Raw genomic sequence first — 21,298 nt, 5'->3', positions numbered from 1 at the left:
CTAAATTATCATTGAGCCGCATTGCACCACTACCCATGCCAGAATCCCTGTGCTGGTATGCAGTTGGCGACTGGAAAGCGCCCAATATGAACATGCTTGCAGCGGTTGAAAAGCAGGCTCTGGTAATAGATTGTTGTCAGTGGCTGCTCATCCAGGCTGTCTCCTCTGTTGCTGACGGGCTGCTTATCCGTCCGGGGTTATTATTGGTGAAGGTGTAGAGCGTGATGCGTGAATTAATGCCCACGAATAATTGCCTTGAAATACTGAAATGGTGGTCACATAACGGAAGATTTGCGTAAGGTAGCCTTGACGTGTGTCGACTGGACCATGATAAAGTTGAAGGAGCGGAAAAGCTGTCATCGCCATATGTCAAAAATGGTGTCATAGATTGATAAGAAAGGTCAGTTTAGCGAGATTAGATGGATGAAAATAAGCTTCTTTTTCGCGAGCATGATTAGTTTTAGATGTGGGGTCGGTCGCGCCATATTTTCATCATGAATTTTTATTTACTCAAGGCGATTTCTGGACTGTATCTGACGCATCCGATGACTTTATCACCGAAAATACGACATGTCTAATATCACCATTCAGCCAGCGACGCATGATGAGTTCCCCACTGTCGTGGACTTCATAACAAAGGCCCGAGCGGACATGTTCCCGTTCCTCGACCAATCATCCAGTGATCAAATGGCCCAGAAAGAACTAGACATCTTCAAGGACAGATATCTTGACCATCCTCAAGGCGCGTTTTTAACAGCTTATTCCGATGGGCGCCTGATAGCGACAATCGGCTACGTTGCTTACGATGGTCGCTTCTCACATATCACTCTCGAACCTGAGAATGTTGTCGAGATACTGAGATTATACGTTGAGCCTGAATGGCGTCGCGCAGGGCTAGGTTCCAAACTGCTCGACACGCTAGTCGAGACCGCCCGGAAATCTAGCGTCAAGCAGCTTTACCTGCATACGCATCCGTTCTTACCGAACGCGATCGACTTCTGGAGACGAAAAGGGTTCTCGATAATTACGGTGGATGAGGATCCAGTATGGCAAACGACGCATATGAGACGGTCGCTCCAGGACTGAAATCACGGTAATGAGGTGTCCTACGCGCATGGTATCTCGGATAATGCTGACCGCGTATCGTTGTTACCAGGTTCTTGTGTCAGACGTGGAGATCAAGACATCATTTAGCGGGGTTTAGTTCATGACCTGCATATGCAGGGAGAGCAAGTTCACCACGATCGGGGCTGAGTCGACGTACCGAAGACACTTCTCGAAACTTCCTGGACCTATTAGATATCAGCGCAGGCAAAATTATTGGATATTGTACAGTCTTCGGCTTGTCATAGAAAGTTCAACTGATGAGTGTCGCAGGGTATATGTATTCATGTCTAACGTGAAACGTCAATATTCTTCCGGCTCGTATCAATTACAAAAGATCATGTCTTGTTCTTCAACCCTTCCCAGCGTCAATCGCGGGGCACTTAGTATCGGGTACCACCGTAGCCCTGCTGGCCATATCCGCCTTGACCTCCGTATCCGCCCTGGCCTCCGTAGCTCTGGCCACCGCCGTAGCCCTGATCTCGGCCACCATAGCCGCCTCCGCCATATGAGCTAGAGCCTCCATAAGAACCGCCTCCATGTCCATGTCGAGAAGAGTTGTCATACTGAGACTTTCCATAGGCCAAGTCATCGTCCTTTCGTCGACGTCGCTCATCACCAGAGTCGGAGTCACTGCTACTAGTTGAGTCGCCGGTGAAAGCTCGAGGGCGTCCGTCGCGGTGATGCTTCCTGTTCTTCTCCTTCTTGTGCTTCTTGAACTTGTGCTCGAGGAAGTTTGCGCCAATGGCACCAGCAGCGGCACTGGCTAGACTGCCGAGAAGACCGCTACCAGCTGTGTGAGCGGCCCAGCCGGCTGCACCGCCTCCTGCAAGTGTAGCACCCAGTCCGCGCTCTCCGTCCGGACCTCCCGGGCCACCCGGACCGCCGGGACCACCTGCGCCGTCGGGGTATTGGTTGGGTCCGCCGCCGTATTGTCCGCCTTGGTGTTGGCCGTACGATTGATCACGGTTGTCGTAGCTGGGCTGGTTGGAGCCGTAGTTGGATCCTTGAGAGTATTGTTGCTATTGAAGCTCTGTTAGTAACTGCAGCTGGAGCTCGAAGCTTGATAGATAGCTTACCTGCTGAGGATAGCCCTGTTGTTGTTGGCCATAGCCTTGTTGTTGTCCGTAACCACCACCTTGCTGTTGCTGCTGGCCGTATCCACCTCCACCACCACTGTAGTAATCTTGAGCTGACATGTTGTTTGTGTTGTTTATGTGTATTCGCGAAGTTGTACTGTAATTCTAGCTTTGAACAGTGATGTAAAGTGAGGGGTCAAGCTCTACTTAAGTAGACACTGTCGTCATCAAGCCATTCAGCTCCAACAAGGTTTATTGATCTTGGCTGATGTGATCTCGCTCTGGGCAAAGGTGGCGCAGTTGCCCGAACCAACATGTTTGCGGCGCGGGTCTCGGCACTCGCGGTCACTTGGCAGCCGGATGCATCGGCATGCTGTGGCTCGGCGTTCGGACATGCACCAAATGACCCCGGGGCTGAGCCACCTCGCATCGGAATCGCCGAATCATGTTTGTCATGATGAGCATATGCCTGTGGCTGGTGGTCTACTTGGCATTATCTTAGGGACGCGTAAGATGACCCTCAAGGCCAAGACACCAAAATCCACTCATAGCTTAGCGTTCAGCGCTGAGATCTACCATTATCAGAAGATGGGACTATAAATAACATAATGTCTCAGACGGAATATGATGGCAGTTCAGTATAGTCGCCTAAATTGATAAGATCATCTGATACGGTATTCACGTGCTGCCACTGAGCCTCTAAGTGAAGCGATCACGAAACCTCGATATCCCGTGACCCCACCATATTATGTCGCCATCGAATACGAGGAGCCATACTAAGAATCATGCATGATTTTGATGGTCCTGAAGTCGGTGGAATAGTATGGCTCAAAAGCGAAGATAATGGAAGAGTGATGCTAGTCTGATACAAGCATATGACGTAGCCAGAGATCATTTCGCATCTGTTGGCAGGGCTTTTTCGTTCGATATGTTCACGACGATTGTCTGCTTTCTTCCATCGAGAGCATCGCCCACTTCTCAATCAAGGTGCCCAAATTCCATATCGAGCATTCTTGGTCGCTTCCATCAGATGCGAGGACTTCCTTAACCTCTCCTCGAGGAGGCAAGGCAAAACTCATTGGCAAGTCCTTCTCAACTGTTTCTTGAGTCCATCCTTCCAGATATTGCCGTGCAGGTTCCGGGATGGACTTGTCCATAGCCCAAACGAAAGCTTGAGTCGCTTGTAGGAGAACTCCACTGAGTCTAATGCTGCGAGAAGACAACTGTGCCATCCGACAACTTTTTGTAAAGAGATCTTGTGCCGCAGTGTCATCGAGTATGGGGACCAGTGTTTGCATTGATATGTACAGTTGATGTGCTACCATTAGGTTCGTAGGCCACTTCTTGATAAACGACGCGATGATGTCGGTGTCATGGCGACAGTGTTGGATGCGGAGGTCCTTGACTGTCGAGCTGTATGGGACACCAAACGGTATCTCGGCAGGCATATACTGAAGCAGTGTATATAGTATTAGGTTCTCGTCCATTCTGTAGTCTTATTAGTGAAGGAAATTTCAGAGAACTAGATCCTTACCTTAGGAAGCATGTTACCGGTGTTAAATTCCGCTCCAGGACCAGCTGGCGAGGTATGTCATGTTTCAGCTGTATAAGCCGAGAAAAGAATAGCCGTCTAGCATGAATATCCTCCTCACTTCCCCGTCTGACTCTCGAGGTCGTGAGATACTGCATGGTCTCGTAGAGAAGTTCGGAAAACGAGCATGCAGCTGCCAATACTCCTGGTGGTCGAGGAACAAGATCAGAGGAATCTTTCCAAGGCCTGTCAAGAACATCCAAATTCCCTTTATGAGTGAATGTAAGAATGGAGAGGAAGGGCTTAGGGATTTGAGGCGGGGGAATAATAGAGGGCTGGTTGTAGAAATAAGCTATCCGGCTAAACGCTCCCAGTCAATACAACGTCTTATGATTGGATTAGCTCGATCCCACCTCTCTAGTAAGAATATTCCCCAAAGCGTCTTGGATATCAGCATCATGTCGTGAGTCTGAGGTGGAACGTTGTTCTTTGCTGCCTTATACCTTGCTTCTAAGCGAAGCTGTTTAAGCATTTCATAGGCTGTGAGGCGATAGATCAGACCAGCTCTGTCTTTCCCCGTGGCTGTCATGGTAAGATATATCAGGAGTAGTCCTTGAACAGTTGGTATCGATGGTCGGCCTTGTTCGGACTCGAAATGGCTCTTGGCCTCAGCTAGGAAGCAGTCGGAGAGGTTTCGACCTGTCATCACACCGAATTGTTTCCCTCGTTCAACCATCAGCTACAGTTGCTTAGTGATGGCCCGAGAAAGTCAGCTTGCCACTTACACATCTCTTGGCGCAAATAGCATTCACCAGCAAAGGAGAGCACCATTTAATTTCTGTCTCATCGCCCGCTCTCATCTCATCCATAAAGGTGACCCTGTCGAGCACAGGGAACATATAGGAGTTATCCCAAGTGAAGAAGTCCGTTATTAGCTCTGACACAATCCCATCTCCGGCAACTGCTGTCCATGGCTTGGCAGGAACTTGTATAACACTCGATTCGAATGCTTTCTGGTCGAAAAATGCCAGTCTGGGATCGGAATCCCGTGTATTTGTAGAAAGTTTCGGTAGAAGAACTTCGGCTTGTCTTACAGATTCGAGAACAGTAAGGGGCTGATCCGAACTTCTCAGTCGGTTGAAAATCTCCTGCGCCTCGCACTCTGGCTTCTTATTTATGGCGTCAAATAGTTCTCGATACTGTTGGTTTTCGACTAGCAAGATGTCGTACTTTTTCTGCACGGCGACAGGAACCGATGGGGTTTCGTACGAGCATGCCTCGCTTTTGGAGAAGCAACGGCTACAAGTTGGTTTTCTACCATCGCACTACAGAAAAGCCTCATTAGCATTGCCTATGACTCGTCAAATGGAGATCAATTTCGTACTTTTGCTTTCTTTCGGCGACATCCTTCACAGGCCACGGCGACCAAGACCCTCTTTCTTAGTCTGTGCGGTGGTGATGAGGGCCCAGGCGAGTGGTCTTCCCCATAGATATATCCTGAGGTTTGCTGAGCGGGTAGGATCGGAACCAGTCTCCTGGTTTCTTGGGGATCCATTGCCAAAGACCCTTTCAGCTGGAGCGAATGATCAGATAATCTGGATGGGGCATAGTGAGACACATGGGGGTGAATAGGTGATCTGATAGAGAACAAAGGATAACTTTTGAGTTTGGTGGGCAGGAAAGGATTCAGCCCTGAACGCTAGATGGGATTAATGAGCCCACTGTGTCGGTATTAAAGTCAATAACAGTGATGTCGTGGACTGTTTTTGGCTAGTATGCCAATCAAGCCCGGCGGAGTCCTCCCGGTAATTGTATTGGTTAGAAGCAGGTTTGACAGGTAATTAAACGTCATTCTGACGTCAGGCCGCAGGGTGAAGAAAAGAATCATGCACTTTTGTGTTTCTTTGTATGATTCTGCCACCAAGTGAACTCTCGGTTTTTCTTCAGCATACGCTTCTAATTTCACTAATCAGAGATCAAAAACGAGACTATCACATCTCACTACTTCCTCATCCTAGTCAATATGTGCCGTGAGGGTGCTAAATAGTTAATATTAATGCCGTTCGTTTAACCCACTTAAGAATGTCACCATCCTCGGTGAGCCAGAGACACTCCGCCCTTTTTACATCATGAGTCCTCTGATCTACAGACCTCGGATGGAATTAATCTCTTGATGGTATGAGATGACCCTTCAGATGACCTTGTTTCTTTATGATGTTCACGCGAGCACGTCCCGCCCTGGCTTAGTTGTCAGGCCACGTAATAAGCCAACACAGCTGCCGAATCGATACAGCGCATTCAATGAGTGGATAAGTCGATGGCGTCACTTGAGGAAGGCGCATGTGAATTTTTTTTTTTTCGAGTCTTCGAGAATGTTATATCCAGCCCTCACCGGTTGGCCATGGTCTCCACTGCCAACCTACCAGGAAGACAGCCTTCGGACTTGATAAGTAAGACGGCCTATTTGACGCCTGAGTCACGGGAAGTGAGTTGAAAAGTAGAACTGATCTTTAGTATTTGGGAGTTTCGGGTGAGTACACATGATGCTGGAAAAGCTCCTGAAATTAGTGCGCGTCATCAACAATCCTGACATTATCCCCGGTGTGATAGCCCTGAACGACACAATTCCCGTCCTCCTTTCAGGGATGGAGCGGCTGGATAGATCGATCTTTTGGTTGTCATCGACACAACGAGATCCGTCTGCCTTGGGCATCCGGCTTTCCAAGATTGGCAGGTCAACTTTTACACCGCCAGGAAGCGCATTAACATATTCTCTTTTTCGTTTATTGGGCTACGTACAGGCTTAGGTTATCACTCTGCATCTCTAATTGCCTGTCTCTCCCTTCGTCTTCTTTCTTTCTTTCTCTCTTCTACACCATCCCATTCAACCTCCTCCTCTTCTCCCACTGCAGCCAATCTCTTCTTGAATCTCGGCTCCTTGGCTCCTCTTCTGTATTCTGACCCTTCGCCTCTGAGGGTATTAGAGCTTTAAGCGATGTGCCGTACAACGGTTTCAGAAGTAACTCGTCACAAGGCTGAGATCAAGATGACTTCAATCAGATGCAATCCTGTTGATCTTGTCGTGTTATTTTTGCACCATGTGGTATACCACATTCGACAAACTGGGCTAGATCAAGCGGTTGCCGACAAGGATAACTAATGACTCAGCACATTGATCGGAGAAATTAGGGGCTATCTCGCTATGTTTCAGCCCACGAAAAGTGTCTTCCAATTAATTGACAGTTTACGGGGTTGCAAAAGCCTCTTGTTACATCAGATCACCTGTCGAAAAGGGGGTCTCCAACGCGTACTGACATTTTGACTTTGACACATTTCTTAGCACCAACAAACAGCGTTAATATGGTTGCTATGCTGTTCTTGGTGTTTCTTGGATTAGGCATGTTCTTTGTGGCTCTCGGCCTCTATCTTCGGCGCATTAACCGTCTCTTGAAAGAGACGCCTCCTCAGGTTGGACAACTTAGAGGCAAGCCTTGGACGCCAGAACTACTGAGACATACCTACGAAGTTCTTGAGAAGTCTCCAATTAACTTTGATGGGCGTTTACCTCCAAAGCTCAACAGACGATACATTGTCACCGGAGGCAACGGTAGGTTCTCTCCGTCCATGAAGTGTGTGTTAGTACTGATGTATGTGCCAGGGCTCGTAGGCGGATACATAGTTCTCCAGTTGTTGGCTCGTGGGACACTGCCTAGGTGTATTCGAATTGTTGATGTTCGACAGACTGAGCGAGATGATCTTCGGGAAGGTCTAGCTGCCCAAGTGGACTATGTGCAGACAGACATTACCTCCAAGGCTGCTGTTGGCGATGCTTTCTCTAAGCCGTGGGATCCGAAAATAGCATCTTTACCACTCACTGTCTTCCATACAGCTGCTGTCATCATACCTGGAGCCAGGTCCAAGTATCTCTACAAGTTTACTGAATCTGTCAATGTACAAGGAACCAAGAATGTCTTGGCTGCTTCTCGTGCAGTCGGCGCCGATATCTTCAGCTCAACATCATCAGCTTCAATATCCATCCGACCCGTCGAAGCCTTTGTAGCACCATGGGCAGAGCCGAAGCACTATTGGCAGGTCATGGATACACAGGACTTCGATAAGCCATTACGAGAACATGAGGAATACTTTGCCAACTACGCTGTTTCGAAGGCCATCGCAGAACGCCTCGTATGTGCTGAGAATGAACCCTCTTTTCGTACAGGATGTATTCGACCTGGGAACGGTATCTACGGACATCCCTCCGATAACCCCATCGGAAATCTTCTGGCTAGGGATGTCAATCAAACGTAAGTCTCGTCTAATATCATCTCCGGTCATTCCTAATGCTCTTATAGCTGGGTCCCGCACATCGTACAGAATTTCGTTCATGGCGCTAACGTAGCTGTCGCGCATTTATATCATGAAGCTGCACTAGCGAAAGAAAATTGCACCCAAGCTGGTAAGCCGTTCGTGGTCACAGATGTTGGTCCACCAATCACTTTCGGAGACGTTTATACTGCCGTGGAAGTCTTATCTATTCACCCCTTTCGAAATGTTATCGTGCCGCCTTTGATCATCCTTTTGATGACCCATATCGTCGAATGGTTCATCCTACTTCCTCATCGCCTCCCATTCCTCAAAGGAATACTCCCAGAGGTCAAAGGTGATCTCAGAACAGTTCAGCCCGGGCTCATCACAATATGCACTCATTTGGTAGCATCTGATACTGAGGCTAGGCAGCCTATCTCTGAGGGCGGACTAGGGTACAAAGGACTTTTCACGACATTGGAAGGGGTTGTCTCGGTCATCATGGACTGGAACCGAGAACATGCAGGCGAACAGACCAGAGAAGGAAAGAAGATCTATCAAGGTTCGTTGCGACTGGCCGAGATGTTGGAAGAGGCTGGATCGTCTGTTCCTCTCTAGGACGACTCCCTTCTGTGGAGAGTAAGTTGTCCCAGCATGACCTCAGCTGATTAAATAAATTCTCAAGCTCTGTATAAAGCAATAGTATTATCAAGAGCAATCCCGCTCAGATTATAAAGGCTGTATAATGTGCAATTGCTATATATCAAATCATGAAAATAGAAGTCGTAAACCTTACAGCTCCATCCGTCTTGATCTTCTCATCCGCCAACACTTAGTTCTCATTCTACTGCTTCATCAGTACTTGAAGCGAGGCTGGTCAGTACCAGCAGCCCGTCTGTTTCTCCAGACATAGTACCCATGCATGGCGATGCAGCCAACGCTCACGAACAACAGTAGACCGGCATTTACCCAGTGCCCGGTGGGATAGCCCTTCTTGGCTTCACTTGCCTTGTAGATCCAGACACCAACAATTTGACCAGGAGCTCCCATGGAAATGTTGAGCGCAATAGCCAAGCCGATGGCCGCCGTGGAGTGAAGGTTGGACGACAGCCAGCCCAGGAGAGGTGGGATACAGGCGAAGGATCCGCACGCCGCCACGATCAGACAACCATAACGAGGCTATAAAGTTAGTGATTTGCATAGGACCAGAGTTTCAGACAAACGTACACTATAAGAATCGGCTGGAAGAGTTGCAGAGGCAATGAAGCCGACAGCACCTATCAAGGAGAATATAGCAGAGTGAAGAGCACGGCTAATGTAAAATTAGAGAACGTTGACGTTAGCGACATTGAATCATTACTCACGCATTGTGTCGGTCTGCTGACCATGAAACAAGCAGTGTAACGACGTAGGCAGCTGCGTAGGGAGGCACGGTCATCAACTGAGCTCTAAGATCCGCAAACTATATGCTGTTAGCTGATGTCAATCTCCAATATTCCTGTTACATACACCGAGGCCGGCTGTGATTGAAGGCGTGAAGAGCGACAGACTGGAGAATGGGGCTGAAATGCCGAAGTAGATCTTGACGCGGTTAGCAAATGGCCTTACTGTCAGAGAAGAGCAATACGCACCAGGTAATGGCACCAGAGGCGCCATTCTAGCAAAGTTGACTTGGCATCCTCCCATGTCATGGATTTGCTGTCACCATGTGATCCCTGCTCAGAAAGTCTATATGCTGCAATGTCCTTTTCTTCTGCAGAGAGCCAGCTGGCTGACTCGGGGAAATCTGGGAGTCCGAACCAGACGAAAGCTGACGAGATCACGGAAGGGATACCCTCGAGGATGAAGAGCCATCGCCAGCCGGAAAGCCCATGTACCTGGTTCATATGGCCAACTCCATAAGCGATGGCGCCGCCAAAAGCTCCGGCCAGAGTAGCAGATGCCAAGATAGTTGCAACTCGAACCGAGCGCTCTTCAGGCTTGTACCAGAACGTCAGATAGTATACTAGACCAGGGAACAAGCCGGCCTCAAAGACACCCAGAAGAAATCGCAGAGCCGTGACAACAGCATAACTGTGAGCTGCACCAAGACAGATCGTGATAGTGCCCCATGCAAACATGAGGAACGCAATCCATCTGCTCGGCTTCATCTTCTTGAGGAAGTAGTTGGACGGAACTTCGAAGAGAGCATATGCAATGAGGAATACCATGAGTGCAATGGTAAAGTCATAGTTGGTCATGTTTGTTTCCGTGAGAAGATCATGACCGGTCGTATGGTTGAGAACCTTGGCGTTACCAATGTTGGAACGGTCTAGATAGCAGAGCAAGTAGATACCCGCAGCCAAGGGAATAATGCGAACATCTTGCTTGCGCACCAGCTTCTTCTCAAGAGCTGGATCAATTGCCGTGGTGCTCTCTAGCCGAGAATCGGAGTTCTGCTTAGGGATTCAGTTGGGGGCCTTGTTGGAGAAGGCGGGAGACGTACCTTTTCATCACCAGCCATCTCGGGATTGCTATCAAAGTCGTTTCGCGCCGCCATCTTAATGAAGCCGCCTCAAATCTTGAGGATATCCCTTGGCAAAAGTCAGTGAAAACTCTGGCAAAGGAGGAGAAGGGCTAAGAAATAGAAAAAATTAAGCGAGGCGAGAGGACCGTTGCATCTCATCTCGCGGTGACCAGCCGGAGGTAGCTATCCCCGCATAAACCAAGCCCACTTGGTTCCAATTACATACAAGATCTGCATCGTATTCGCGGGGTTGAGGATCTCGGTTTCGGTGGCCGACGCCGAACCCCATGTTTCACGGCGCCGAAAGGTCTGAGCTTTGTACGGATAACCGGCAAAGAATAGATCGATTAACTTGAAGATATCGTCTGGGGAGAAGCTTAGATAGTGAATTGTTCAAGGCTAAATATTGGTTGTCCAATCGGTGCGGAGTAGGTTCAGCCCCCCCCAATGCCAAGAGTGACCATTGATATTCCCGTTGATTACCGCCATTGCCAAGCCTCGGCGTATTCAGTCTCAAGAAAGGCTTGGATCAATTCGATACATGACTCCGTCTTTGCTCTTGTCCATGTTTGCCTTGGACTTGGACTGCCTCACAGGTGCAGGTACTAGGCGAGGTAAGAAGACTTAGGATCTACAGTTATCCCATAGATAAGTTTAGGATAGACGTGGCAAGCTTAGTATATACTTAGTAGGCCTTTAGACTAGTTACTTTTGGTACCCTTGTGAAATGTCAGAAGTTTTTCTTGCTCCCTGGAAAGGCAGCAAGGCTAGGCCGTCGTAATCGGATCCGTTGGTGGGTACGCCCAAGGTCTCAAATCTGAAAGCTGCCTGTGGTCTGTTGTTCCTCTATTGGGGCGATTCCTAAGTTCTAATCGTTCCACTATGTTGCTAGGAAGGGAGCTTCCCACATTTGAACACCGGGGCTAATTCCTTCGGCGCAGCATCGTCAACAGCTTAGAAGACTAGCGGAGTTTGGTAGCGTCATGTCTATCAGTGATAGGATAAGCCAATTCCAGAATCTCCAAGTTCACGAGATCTTCAAAGATGTTTCGTCAATTCTGCCTTTGCCATTGATGGCAGACAAGATCCTATCGTAAGACCATAGGTACTTCTTATCGCGATGCCGATCACTTACACACCCTGGGCCTCATAGGTGTTCTGAATTTATTGTAATGTAGGTATGTATATATAATGTATACTAGCCACTTCATATGTCGACAGAAACCTCAATGGTTCTGTTGAATCTGGGCTGGGAGGATTCAAGTAGTGACATCGAGAAGTAATAAAGAGGTAGCAGACACGGCGTTACCATTGGAGCCCTCCTATGATAACAAGTAAAGTAGAAAAGCATTTTGTGGGATGATATGATCAAGACATTTCCATTTGGGCTAACGCAGTGACTCAGAGGGCTCAAAAGATCATATGGTTACTCGTTCTGATGCATCGTGCAGCATATCGCCGCGACGATGATGGAACTCTGTATTATGCCGATAAGACTCCACCAGCACCCATAAAAAGGTTGTAAAACACAGAATTTAGTTTCTAGGACCTTGGCAGCTTCTTTAAACGTGATTCTAGCAATCATAGGTCCTTGGGCTATCTGCGAACATTTGTCTCTCCCAGACTCCGCCAGACGAATATCCTTCCATACAACGAATCAATAGCCGTCACATACATATACAGCTATTAGCAAGCAATACATACAAAATATTATGTGCTTTCTTGCTTCATCAGCAACTGCGACACTCTAGCGTGGGTATCTAGAAAGGGCCAATTACGTGGTGCGTAGGTTGACTGACGCGATCGGAGGGAACGATTAGCACATATATTTGGTCACATGGATCAGCATAACCCCGAATCATGGGAATATTGGTATATCTTCCTTCGCCAAAACTATGCAAATGAGGCTTATAGAACTCCTGTAATTATCTTGCATTTTCGTCATTTCATATCACGCCATGGCGACACTGAGAAATCCAGGCTCGCAAGGCTACGTGCCCCTGGCCGACGCTTCACCCGAGAGCACTGAGGAGCATGTAGTTTTTGAGCCAGTCAAAACATGGAAAGGATACATATGGGATACCTGGGAGCTACCACAGGATCAGAGGCGTTTACTCTTCAAGGTCGATGCCTTCATCCTGACCTTCGCATCAATAGGATATTTCCTCAAGAACATCGACCAGACCAACATCAATAACGCGTTTCTAAGCGGCATGCAGGAGGACCTGGAGATGTTTGGAAATCAGCTTGTGACTAGTGAGTTCACAAGTGGCACTTCTTCTTGGTATCATTTCTCACATTAAAACCAAGGCACTTCGATATGGACATTTGGCTATGTCATCGGACAAATACCATCGAATCTACTACTGACTCGAGTTTCACCACGATGGGTTATTCCATCGCTTGAAGTGGGATGGGGTATAGCAACCATCTGTACATCAGCAGTTCAATCATACAGAAGTCTTTATGTACTACGATTCTTTGTAGGCTTCTTCGAGTATGTAGCGTCCTCTCTCCAGCCCCTCGCGGTACCTTTCTGTCGCGCCCTTTGAGTCTAACATCAATACTAGGTCAGGCTTCTATCCCGGAATTCATTATATGCTCGGTTCCTGGTATACGCCGAGAGAGATTGGAAAGCGGGCCATGCTATTCTGGCTGGCTGGATCGGTTGGTTCCATGTTCAGTGGCTTTCTTCAAGGAGCTGCATATACAAATCTCAATGGCGTTCACGGACGTGCAGGCTGTAAGTAATCGGTTCCAAAGATCTCAGCCGCTCGCTATGCGAGAGGCTTGATCCTGTGATCTGGGAATATCTGACGCTAAGCCTTCCTCTAGGGCGTTGGTTGTTCATCATCGACGGCCTCATTACCATCCCACTGGCGATTGCCGGATACTTCTTCTTTCCGAATCTACCGCAAGATGGCAAGAGAACTTGGTGGACAACTGAAGAGGAACATATTCTGTCAGTCAAAAGGATGCAGGCAATTGGCCGCGCAGGCAAGCAGCCTTGGACAAAAGACAGGGTCAAGAAAGTTTTGTCTAGCTGGCACACTTACCATCTTCGTATGTTGTTCCTCGAGTGCCTCTAAAGCCTCTAAGCTGACCAATAGCGTTGCTGTACATTCTTTGGAACAATGGCAACCCGCAGGCCGCTATGGGTTACTGGTTGAAAAGCTTCAACGGCCAGCCTCCTCCGGTCCCCGGGACCTCGTTCACTGTTCCTGAGATCAACAACTGTAAGTCATTCCTCTAGCCATGCAACTACCATTATTCTTCATGACTTGTAACTAATTCGTGCGTCATCAGTACCTATCCCAAGCACAGCAATATTCCTTGTCATGGCCCTCACCTGGGGCTGGTTGTCAGACGGGCCTCTACAGGGAGCTCGTTGGCCCTTCATATATGCTGGAGCAATACTTATCGTAGGTTTACAGTGATCCCTGTGCTCAAACATATCTATCTGACGCCTGCAACTCCAATAGATCATCTTCAACATCCTCCTGTTGAATATGCCACTCTACTCCAATGTAGACGGAAGAAAGGTTGTCTACTGGCTCAGCAACATTGGCGTACGTTTCACTCCTTTCCTATTACTCCATCTAACACAAACTCAGCACGGTGCCGGTCCTTTGATCCTCAGCTGGATTAATGAGATATGTTCTGCCGATACGGAAAAGCGAGCCCTTATCGTAGCTGTAGCCAACGATTTAGCATATGTTGTACAGGCTGTCGTAAGTTAGTCGCTTACCTCTCTCTTGTTTTGACTAATCCTTCAGGTGCCCATGTTTATGTGGAAAACAACAGATTTTCCCGCTGCGAGGAAGGGATACACGTACTCCACCATTTTGCAAGTACTGCTGAGTGAGTGGCCCCTCCCCTCCATATTCTCACGAATACTAACTTACGTGTTCAGTTTTGGAGACTGCTTTTATTCAGCTGTTATTGTGGCGTGATAGGCGTAGGCCCGTGAGGTCTCGTGGTGCCGAGTCGCCGCCTCCGCTCATATACTCGGATGAGGAGGAGGGTGAAGAGGGCAACAAGCCTGGAGAGCCTCACTATTCTCATACTGATTAGACAATGATAGACCACACTGGACTACAGAAGATAGAGATCCTTAACGCGGATGGTTGGCATCGAAGGGTACGAGATGTAGTTTCTAAATTCACTAACTTTGCATGTCTAACTCCATTCTTTCTCCAATACCCATACGCCCGGCTATAAACACTCTCTATCCAACACTCTCATTACGCAACAGGACTTCTAGCGGGCAGCGGCGGTGGTGGCCCAGGAGGCGGTGTGATGAAGCTATCAATGGTAGTATACGGCGACTGTGATGATCCATCATACGGCGACCGAAAGTCATCCTCCAGCCGAACATCCTCGTAGGTGCTTGACTTGTCGTCATCAAGCTTCTCCGGATGACTCAAGCTCTTATCCTCCGGTGTCGTACTTGTGATGGGCGTTATCAGGACAGGTTCAGTCTGCGTACCAGCCTCAGATGTCGTATATGTCCTGCTCGGCGTTGAGGCATAGCTGTCTCGATTGCTCCTCGTTCCGGTTTCTAGACTCCTTCTGTAGAACTTTTTGTACGTCGGGCTGTTGGGGCTGGGGTTGTACTCGAAGGCTTGACTTGATGGCCTTGAGTGAGTTGCGGCATCACGGATCTCGAGGCCTTCTTTCTCGAGGGCGAGAACACCATACGGATCGGGATCTTCTGGGTCCGGAATGCCAAAGACTGTTCCCTCACCAGGAGCCTCGACATCGACGTCTCCTGGCGCGGGTTGTCCTTCCAACTCTTCCATCAATTGCTGGTCGACATCTTCTCGGCCCTCGGCTGCCTTTAGCGTCTCCATGAGCATCTTGATTTCGGGAGGTCGACTTGTTTTACCAGCTAGGATGTCTGCCACTTTAACGCCCTCCTGTCCATAAAAGCGAGCGTTTTCATCTGTTCTCTCAATGATGACCGTACCATCAACTTGAACTCCAGCATAAAATCCTCTTGACTTCAGATAGGTGAAGACTGGTCTGTTCGCCTGCTTCCATTTGCCATCGTTCTCAAGCACTCCGCCTGCTCCGACGGGTCCGGCAACAGCACTGATCTCTCCTCCGAGAGTCGCTCTGATCTTAGTAAATGCATCCAGGGCTTTGCGGTTGTTGATAACAACAACACAATCGTAGATATCGACTCCGACGAGGAAACCAAGACCCGCTGTGTGAAGCAGGATTCCAGATGGAGGAGACCATGAGCCATCCTCCTCGTTTCGGGCTACGAGGACTCCGGATCCGCCGGCCCCAGATACCCAGAGGCCGGTTCGCATGGTAGTAAAGATAGCAAGACCGACAGCATTCTGTATCACCTTTTGGGGAATTTTCTTCAAGACACGCTGCTTCTGCTTGGGACCAGCCTGTTCGCCATCAGCCGGCTTTTCCTCCTCGGTATAGAAGCCATCCTCTTTTATCTGGTCAGTCTGCCTCTCATTTCGCTAAGCTATATCTTTGGGGGGAACTTACTGCAAAAGGATCTCAATATTCTGGCGGCCTTGTCGCTCTCCTTGTCCAGAGTCGTAGGCCAGAATGCCTCACTGCCGATACGGTTGGAAAGTCGATTGATTGGTGCACCCAGCTTGTCAGCCCAACCCCACACTTTATCAAAGCCCTTTTTGCTTTGGGTCTTTGTAGTGTCCCATGACGGCAGTCTGGCTTTGACTTTCTGCATCTCGACGAGGGTGTCTATTGGTATGAGAGGCGTAAAACAAAGGAGACACGATATCACGCACGGGATTATCTGGAGTCTCAGCTGAGCTCAATACTGGCTGTTATTTAAACGCGTAGCCCAGCAGACGTCATCCCGCCCCGTTGACCAACGTTTGGCCCCGAACTTCCGTCTGTTCCGGGGCTTGCCACGACATCTCACCAACCAGACAAAGCCATGCGGATTGTCCGGCTTGAGATGACTAACATTTGCTCAGTTTGTCAGAACAGCCTGCGCGAGCTTTTCGGTCGGGAGCGCCGCAGTATCCCGCGACACCGCGATCCCGAGATGAGAGAACACTGGACGCCTCTCTGGACGCCTAGAGGGTTTTTGGGCGCGCAGGGCAGGTTTCAGTGGAATTCGGTGGAGCAGGCGATAAGCGACGCATCAATAAGATGTACTGGCATTGACCCTATGATAACTAGTGTATAGAAGTACATCTTAACAGATAACAGAGCCCGCTAAGCCCGATCAGGTAATCCTGAACCTGCCAAAGCAGCTCCTCTCCTTGGCATCACTGCGACTTGAAGATCTCAAGTCCATTTGGGGCTCACGAACCGTACACAAACAGTCGTAACTCCAACATTTGCTTGGAGATTTTATACACGATTGATTGTGGATAAATAATTAAGCAGTCAGTCATCTGTATAGCCGCAATCACCCTTGCTTACTCATTGAATCCGGAGCTTTGGCCTGAATCTCTCTCCTTCTTATCTAGGGTAAGCAATGCAGTGCTTCACCTCTTCCATGGTTCGAGGTCTCCATAGAAGGAAGGCGCGTAAGACGTTCATCATCTGAGGGTAAGCTTACGCCTTGGAAAGGCATCCAAAGCCGAAAAAAGGGTTCCCGAAATGCGGGAACTTTTGTTGAAATGCGAAAACCAAAATAGAGGACACTATTTATAATCCTCTTGTCTTGCCATAACTAAGTATTGTGTTGTTAACGCTCGTGGTTCAATTACTCTACCTTTATCGCTCTTAATATACAGCATCCGAGGTACCGACTGTTACAATATCATCATGGGTGGCGGTCTGGATCTCTCCAAGCGAGTCCGTCTCCGCGAACTCCTGCCTGAGCTCTACTTGGGCAGATGGCAGCCAGGTCATCTAAACTCCATCACCGATGTCCCAGGCGTTCTCGTTCACACCGAGTCAATCAAACCAGACCAGGATGTCAACACTGGAGTCACCGCTATTCTTCCTCGAGCAGACTGGTTCGACTACTCATGTCACGCTGCCATCTTCAAGTTCAATGGCTGTGGGGAGATGACGGGCTCTCACTGGATTGAGGAATCGGGCACACTGACATCACCGATTATTTTGACGACAAACTCATCCATTGGAGAAGCTTTTCGAGGCGTTTATGACTACGCGACTAAGTATCACGCGACTAAAGAGGGAGACGTTAACTTATTTGCGTTTCCTCTTGTGGCAGAGACATACGATGGATACCTCAACAAGCAAACCCGCTTTGCCTTGACTCCAGATCATGTTGTCCGGGGTATTCGCAATGCGTCTGCTGATGCAGTACCTGAAGGTTGTACTGGAGGCGGCACGGGAATGATATGCCACCGCTTCAAGGGAGGGACAGGATCTAGCAGCCGTGTTGTGCCTGGCTTGGATAGTAAAGGCAGCACAAAAGATTACACTGTTGGCGTACTTGTCCAAGCCAACTATGGACTCAAGGAAGACCTTCACATTGGCGGAGTTCCAGTTGGAAGAATTCTGATCTCAGAGGCTCAAGCGCCTTCTTCATCAGAGATGCCCGCGATTCACGGACCTCACGTCGACGGTAGCATCATCATCATCATCGCTACAGACATTCCCCTGCTCCCAGTTCAGCTTCAGCGACTTGCCAAGCGCGCTACTGTAGGACTGTCACGCGTCGGCGGCTATGGCAGCAATGGCTCAGGCGACATCTTCCTGGCCTTCTCTACAGCCGCCAAGATTCCTATGCAACGTCTGGAAGGGGGAGATTTGGATCCCTTCACACCTACGTCTTTCGAAGTTGGGACAGTGCACAATGAGACAATCAATGGCGCGTTTGAGGCTGTTGCGGACGCGACCGAGGAAGCCATCTGCAACGCTCTGTGCATGGCGAACACTATGACTGGATACAAAGGGCGCACTGTCGAGGCACTGGATCTCAAGAAGGTTAGGGAGATAGTGACAAAGCGACTGTAAAAAGGTACAAAGATTGGAGTTTGGTCATTCAGCTAGACGCGAAATAAGACACGCGTTTGGTTGGCGAACAAGTGAGTTCAATCGCGACAAAGTCAAGGGCGCGGAGACTTTACCTGAGAGCTGACGGATTCAGGAAGAAGCCGGCTTGATGCAATAACACTAAGAGCGAGATCAGTTGAGAGTTTTACCCGTTTGAACTGTCTTTATTCCGCTTCAGTTCTAGATCAAATCACGCGATGCGACGTGTTGGTTTGGTGTGTTTCATGAACGGGTATCATCTGCTACTTGATGCCAAATGCTCGCAATCAAGGAAGCATACTTAAGACAATGTACTCTTAGGTGAAAGGCCCCTTCGTGATTGTTTGCATGACCATCGTGAATAAGAGTGCAGCGACCAGGAAACACATAGACCACGTGTTTCATTTTGATGTGTCGCGACATCTTCACATAGGACAGATGGTACCACGCGACGACAACGATCCAATATGCTTATATGAGGACAAATTGTTGAGTATATTGACACTGACAATATTTTACAGACTATCTGATTGTATGAACAGGCGATGCTTCTGATGGCCGGGGCAGTATAGTACATATTTGTGACAAAAGAAACTAGGGAGTGGACCAGTACGATTGTGCCTGGTCCTTGGTAAGAGCTTCAACGTTGATGTTGTCAAGCTCGAAGTCGGTGTCATCACCATCATCATCCTTCCAAGATCGCTCGGGCTCGGGCTTTCGTTCCGGTGTCTTATCACCATTTTGAGACACTCTGTTTGAGCGGTTCGAGGGTCCAACACTGTTGACACCAAGGTAAGTTGACTCCTCGATCTCTTCCAGTTCGCGATGTTCCATGGCACGAGATGATCTTGCGGTCTTGGCTTCATCAAACGTGTAGTCGTCAATCCTCCTAGTACGACCGAGTAGCATTCGGAGGGAAGGGAGGCAGGCTGTGATGAGGCCGATGTTGACGTCAAGGGAGCTCCATAGCTCTGCAAAAGGATTAGCTCGATCATGGGAATGTGCATCGGGGATAGAACTTACCGATCGTGCTAAAGGAGCGGAACGAGCCGTTGTCTCCGAGCTCCACGTTCAAGAATCGGACTAGAGAGATGGCGATGTCCAGAAGACCGACCAATGACACAAAGTACAGACCAAGCTTAGCTCGCTTGGTCAAATCGAGATCATGAACGACAGTGAACGGAAGAATCAAGACTGCACTGCGTTAGTGAATGCTTTGGCCAAGAGAGGCGAGATGCTCCCAACGTACTGAGAAGACTGCCCAAGAAAGACAAAGCCCAAGAAACCTGAAAGACGATACCCTGCCATCGCCAGTCGCATGCGGTCAAAGGTTGAGTGATGACCCTACCAGATGTCAGTAAATGACCCAAAAGTGAGACATCTTTGTAAGACGTACCAGTGCCTCTCGATAGGCATACAAGAAAAGAGCTGCATGCAAAGAGTCGCGGCATACGCCAGTCCACAGTAAAAGACAGTGATCCAGAGTGTCTTACGACGCCTTCCCATAAAGGCGGGGAAGATCTGGAAGTACATAGATAGAAGAATTGCTTTAGATAGATATGTTGTCGCGTAGAAGGGGATCTCGCTGGCCCAGGACATCTTGGTGCACGTTAGTACCTATCGTGGTCTGCATGTTTGCACAAATCTTACCTTGTAGATGTATTCAACCTTCTCTTCACCCGGATTATAATTCTCAAAGCCAACACTGATTCGAGGCCTGAGAACATCGAGACTGTAGAACACGACGTCGAATGCCGCACACGATATAGCAGCACATAATGCCAGGATCATAAACCAGTCACTCGTAACCAACATCTCCCTCTGGATTCTCAGTCGGTAAAAGAATCTGGTAGCTATAATAACAGCCGCGAAAGCGATAAGACTGAACGTCGCGCCCTGTGAGACATCAGCAACCAACCCTTGACTTGCACAGACGAAAGCGATGTAAGTGAGACATGGAACGTACCAGCACGGCCGCACCCGTAGGTGGAGGAAAAGCCTTTGTCAGAGTCATTTTCGATAAAGAGCGTATCAACTGCACCGAGAATGAGAGACAAGGTGAGACAGATATGTGATGAAATGAAAACAAAGGCACAAAACGGATGCGTCCTTGTCTTATTGTTCCGCAAGGCCGTGACACTAAGTTGGATGCGGACAGGGTCCTGGAATGCGGCGGCGCTTTTCGTGGCGATTCGCCCTGACTCTAGCCTTGCCTAGCGTCATGAAAATGCAAATAGGCAGTGATTTGGCAATTGCTAGCCAGGGCGCGGAGCCCGTGGAGGCTTGGGGTTAGGTTTTGCTAGACGACATGTGCATTCCTTGTCCGGAGGGTTTGATAGATCGGAAGGGTAGATAAGGTTTGACAGCAAAGGGTCCTCGATCGTCTTTGGTATGGTTCCACCTCCGATCTGGGGCTTTTGCGTCGTTGTTATAGGCTTCATGAACTTTGTGGAAAGGTCCGTGGTGGTCTATTTGCATCACCTGCATGATGCAGGAACCCGATGCAAGGGCGAGAACACTGGCCAAGACTCAACGATGAGTTTCTTGGACGGAAGAGAAGTGCTTAACATCGAAGTGGAACACAGAATGGCCATGCTGTTTTGTTTGCTCAAGGGACTTTGTTGATTTGAGTCTTTTAGCACCTGAGTCGCAGGACCTTTCGCGTGGTTCGTGTAAGAGTTTTTCAAGGCGCCGCCATGGCTATTGGTCACGCACAGCCATTCGAAGCCGTCTCTGCCTCTAAACAACGTGACGCCCAGTGATTGCCGATTGACAGGCAGTGGTGACGTACTTCTACACATACCGCATTCCGCTGAGGAT

The 21,298-nt window shown here is 48.8% G+C and overlaps 9 protein-coding genes across 10 annotated transcripts; 4 read left to right on the top strand and 5 right to left on the bottom strand.

Annotated features, from left to right (window-relative positions):
• The first annotated feature begins 324 nt into the window (after positions 1 to 324).
• On the top strand, positions 325 to 2,307 carry FOXG_09551 (uncharacterized protein). The gene is made up of 2 exons (XM_018388766.1): positions 325 to 1,093; positions 1,157 to 2,307. The coding sequence occupies exon 1, from the start codon at positions 571 to 573 to the stop codon at positions 1,084 to 1,086; it is 516 nt and encodes a 171-aa protein (XP_018246886.1). The 5' UTR covers positions 325 to 570; the 3' UTR covers positions 1,087 to 1,093; positions 1,157 to 2,307.
• Positions 1,488 to 2,303, bottom strand: FOXG_09550 (uncharacterized protein; the record flags this gene model as incomplete). Its single annotated transcript, XM_018388765.1, has 2 exons — positions 1,488 to 2,126; positions 2,184 to 2,303. The coding sequence occupies 2 exons, from the start codon at positions 2,301 to 2,303 to the stop codon at positions 1,488 to 1,490; spliced, it is 759 nt and encodes a 252-aa protein (XP_018246887.1).
• Positions 2,308 to 3,115: 808 nt separating the features above from the next.
• FOXG_09549 (uncharacterized protein) lies at positions 3,116 to 5,269 on the bottom strand (the record flags this gene model as incomplete). Its single annotated transcript, XM_018388764.1, has 5 exons — positions 3,116 to 3,671; positions 3,718 to 4,074; positions 4,128 to 4,453; positions 4,500 to 5,039; positions 5,099 to 5,269. The coding sequence occupies 5 exons, from the start codon at positions 5,267 to 5,269 to the stop codon at positions 3,116 to 3,118; spliced, it is 1,950 nt and encodes a 649-aa protein (XP_018246885.1).
• A 1,695-nt stretch (positions 5,270 to 6,964) lies between these two features.
• On the top strand, positions 6,965 to 8,772 carry FOXG_09548 (uncharacterized protein). Its single transcript, XM_018388763.1, has 3 exons — positions 6,965 to 7,321; positions 7,373 to 8,018; positions 8,067 to 8,772. The coding sequence occupies exons 1-3, from the start codon at positions 7,075 to 7,077 to the stop codon at positions 8,635 to 8,637; spliced, it is 1,464 nt and encodes a 487-aa protein (XP_018246884.1). The 5' UTR covers positions 6,965 to 7,074; the 3' UTR covers positions 8,638 to 8,772.
• Positions 8,063 to 10,913, bottom strand: FOXG_20071 (uncharacterized protein). The gene is made up of 6 exons (XM_018400359.1): positions 10,505 to 10,913; positions 9,651 to 10,454; positions 9,529 to 9,600; positions 9,384 to 9,481; positions 9,247 to 9,331; positions 8,063 to 9,198 (listed from the first exon to the last, which is right to left on the bottom strand). Exons 1-6 carry the CDS (start codon positions 10,556 to 10,558, stop codon positions 8,875 to 8,877), a joined length of 1,437 nt encoding a protein of 478 aa, XP_018246883.1. The 5' UTR covers positions 10,559 to 10,913; the 3' UTR covers positions 8,063 to 8,874.
• A 1,570-nt stretch (positions 10,914 to 12,483) lies between these two features.
• Positions 12,484 to 14,599, top strand: FOXG_09545 (uncharacterized protein; the record flags this gene model as incomplete). Its single annotated transcript, XM_018388762.1, has 10 exons — positions 12,484 to 12,781; positions 12,836 to 13,022; positions 13,096 to 13,268; positions 13,361 to 13,588; positions 13,636 to 13,761; positions 13,832 to 13,947; positions 14,008 to 14,094; positions 14,140 to 14,256; positions 14,302 to 14,386; positions 14,439 to 14,599. The coding sequence occupies 10 exons, from the start codon at positions 12,484 to 12,486 to the stop codon at positions 14,597 to 14,599; spliced, it is 1,578 nt and encodes a 525-aa protein (XP_018246882.1).
• A 36-nt stretch (positions 14,600 to 14,635) lies between these two features.
• Positions 14,636 to 16,570, bottom strand: FOXG_09544 (uncharacterized protein). 2 transcript variants are annotated; one of them, XM_018388761.1, is made up of 3 exons: positions 16,303 to 16,570; positions 16,037 to 16,255; positions 14,652 to 15,977 (listed from the first exon to the last, which is right to left on the bottom strand). In XM_018388761.1, the coding sequence occupies exons 2-3, from the start codon at positions 16,239 to 16,241 to the stop codon at positions 14,770 to 14,772; spliced, it is 1,413 nt and encodes a 470-aa protein (XP_018246881.1). In that variant the 5' UTR covers positions 16,242 to 16,255; positions 16,303 to 16,570; the 3' UTR covers positions 14,652 to 14,769. The 2 variants fall into 2 exon arrangements, with proteins under 2 accessions (XP_018246880.1, XP_018246881.1); XM_018388760.1 differs by having other exon boundaries at positions 14,636 to 15,977; positions 16,037 to 16,570.
• Positions 16,571 to 17,070: 500 nt separating this feature from the next.
• On the top strand, positions 17,071 to 18,793 carry FOXG_09543 (D-aminopeptidase). The gene is made up of 2 exons (XM_018388759.1): positions 17,071 to 18,531; positions 18,594 to 18,793. The coding sequence occupies exon 1, from the start codon at positions 17,297 to 17,299 to the stop codon at positions 18,458 to 18,460; it is 1,164 nt and encodes a 387-aa protein (XP_018246879.1). The 5' UTR covers positions 17,071 to 17,296; the 3' UTR covers positions 18,461 to 18,531; positions 18,594 to 18,793.
• Positions 18,794 to 18,949: 156 nt separating this feature from the next.
• On the bottom strand, positions 18,950 to 20,551 carry FOXG_09542 (uncharacterized protein). The gene is made up of 6 exons (XM_018388758.1): positions 20,445 to 20,551; positions 20,129 to 20,374; positions 19,875 to 20,077; positions 19,728 to 19,822; positions 19,502 to 19,672; positions 18,950 to 19,449 (listed from the first exon to the last, which is right to left on the bottom strand). Exons 1-6 carry the CDS (start codon positions 20,490 to 20,492, stop codon positions 19,073 to 19,075), a joined length of 1,140 nt encoding a protein of 379 aa, XP_018246878.1. The 5' UTR covers positions 20,493 to 20,551; the 3' UTR covers positions 18,950 to 19,072.
• Positions 20,552 to 21,298: the final 747 nt, after the last annotated feature.

The sequence above is a fragment of the Fusarium oxysporum genome, chromosome 11 (assembly GCF_000149955.1).
Source record: "Fusarium oxysporum f. sp. lycopersici 4287 chromosome 11, whole genome shotgun sequence".
NCBI classification, from domain to species: domain Eukaryota; kingdom Fungi; phylum Ascomycota; class Sordariomycetes; order Hypocreales; family Nectriaceae; genus Fusarium; species Fusarium oxysporum.
This window is presented reverse-complemented; position numbering and strand designations above follow the sequence as displayed.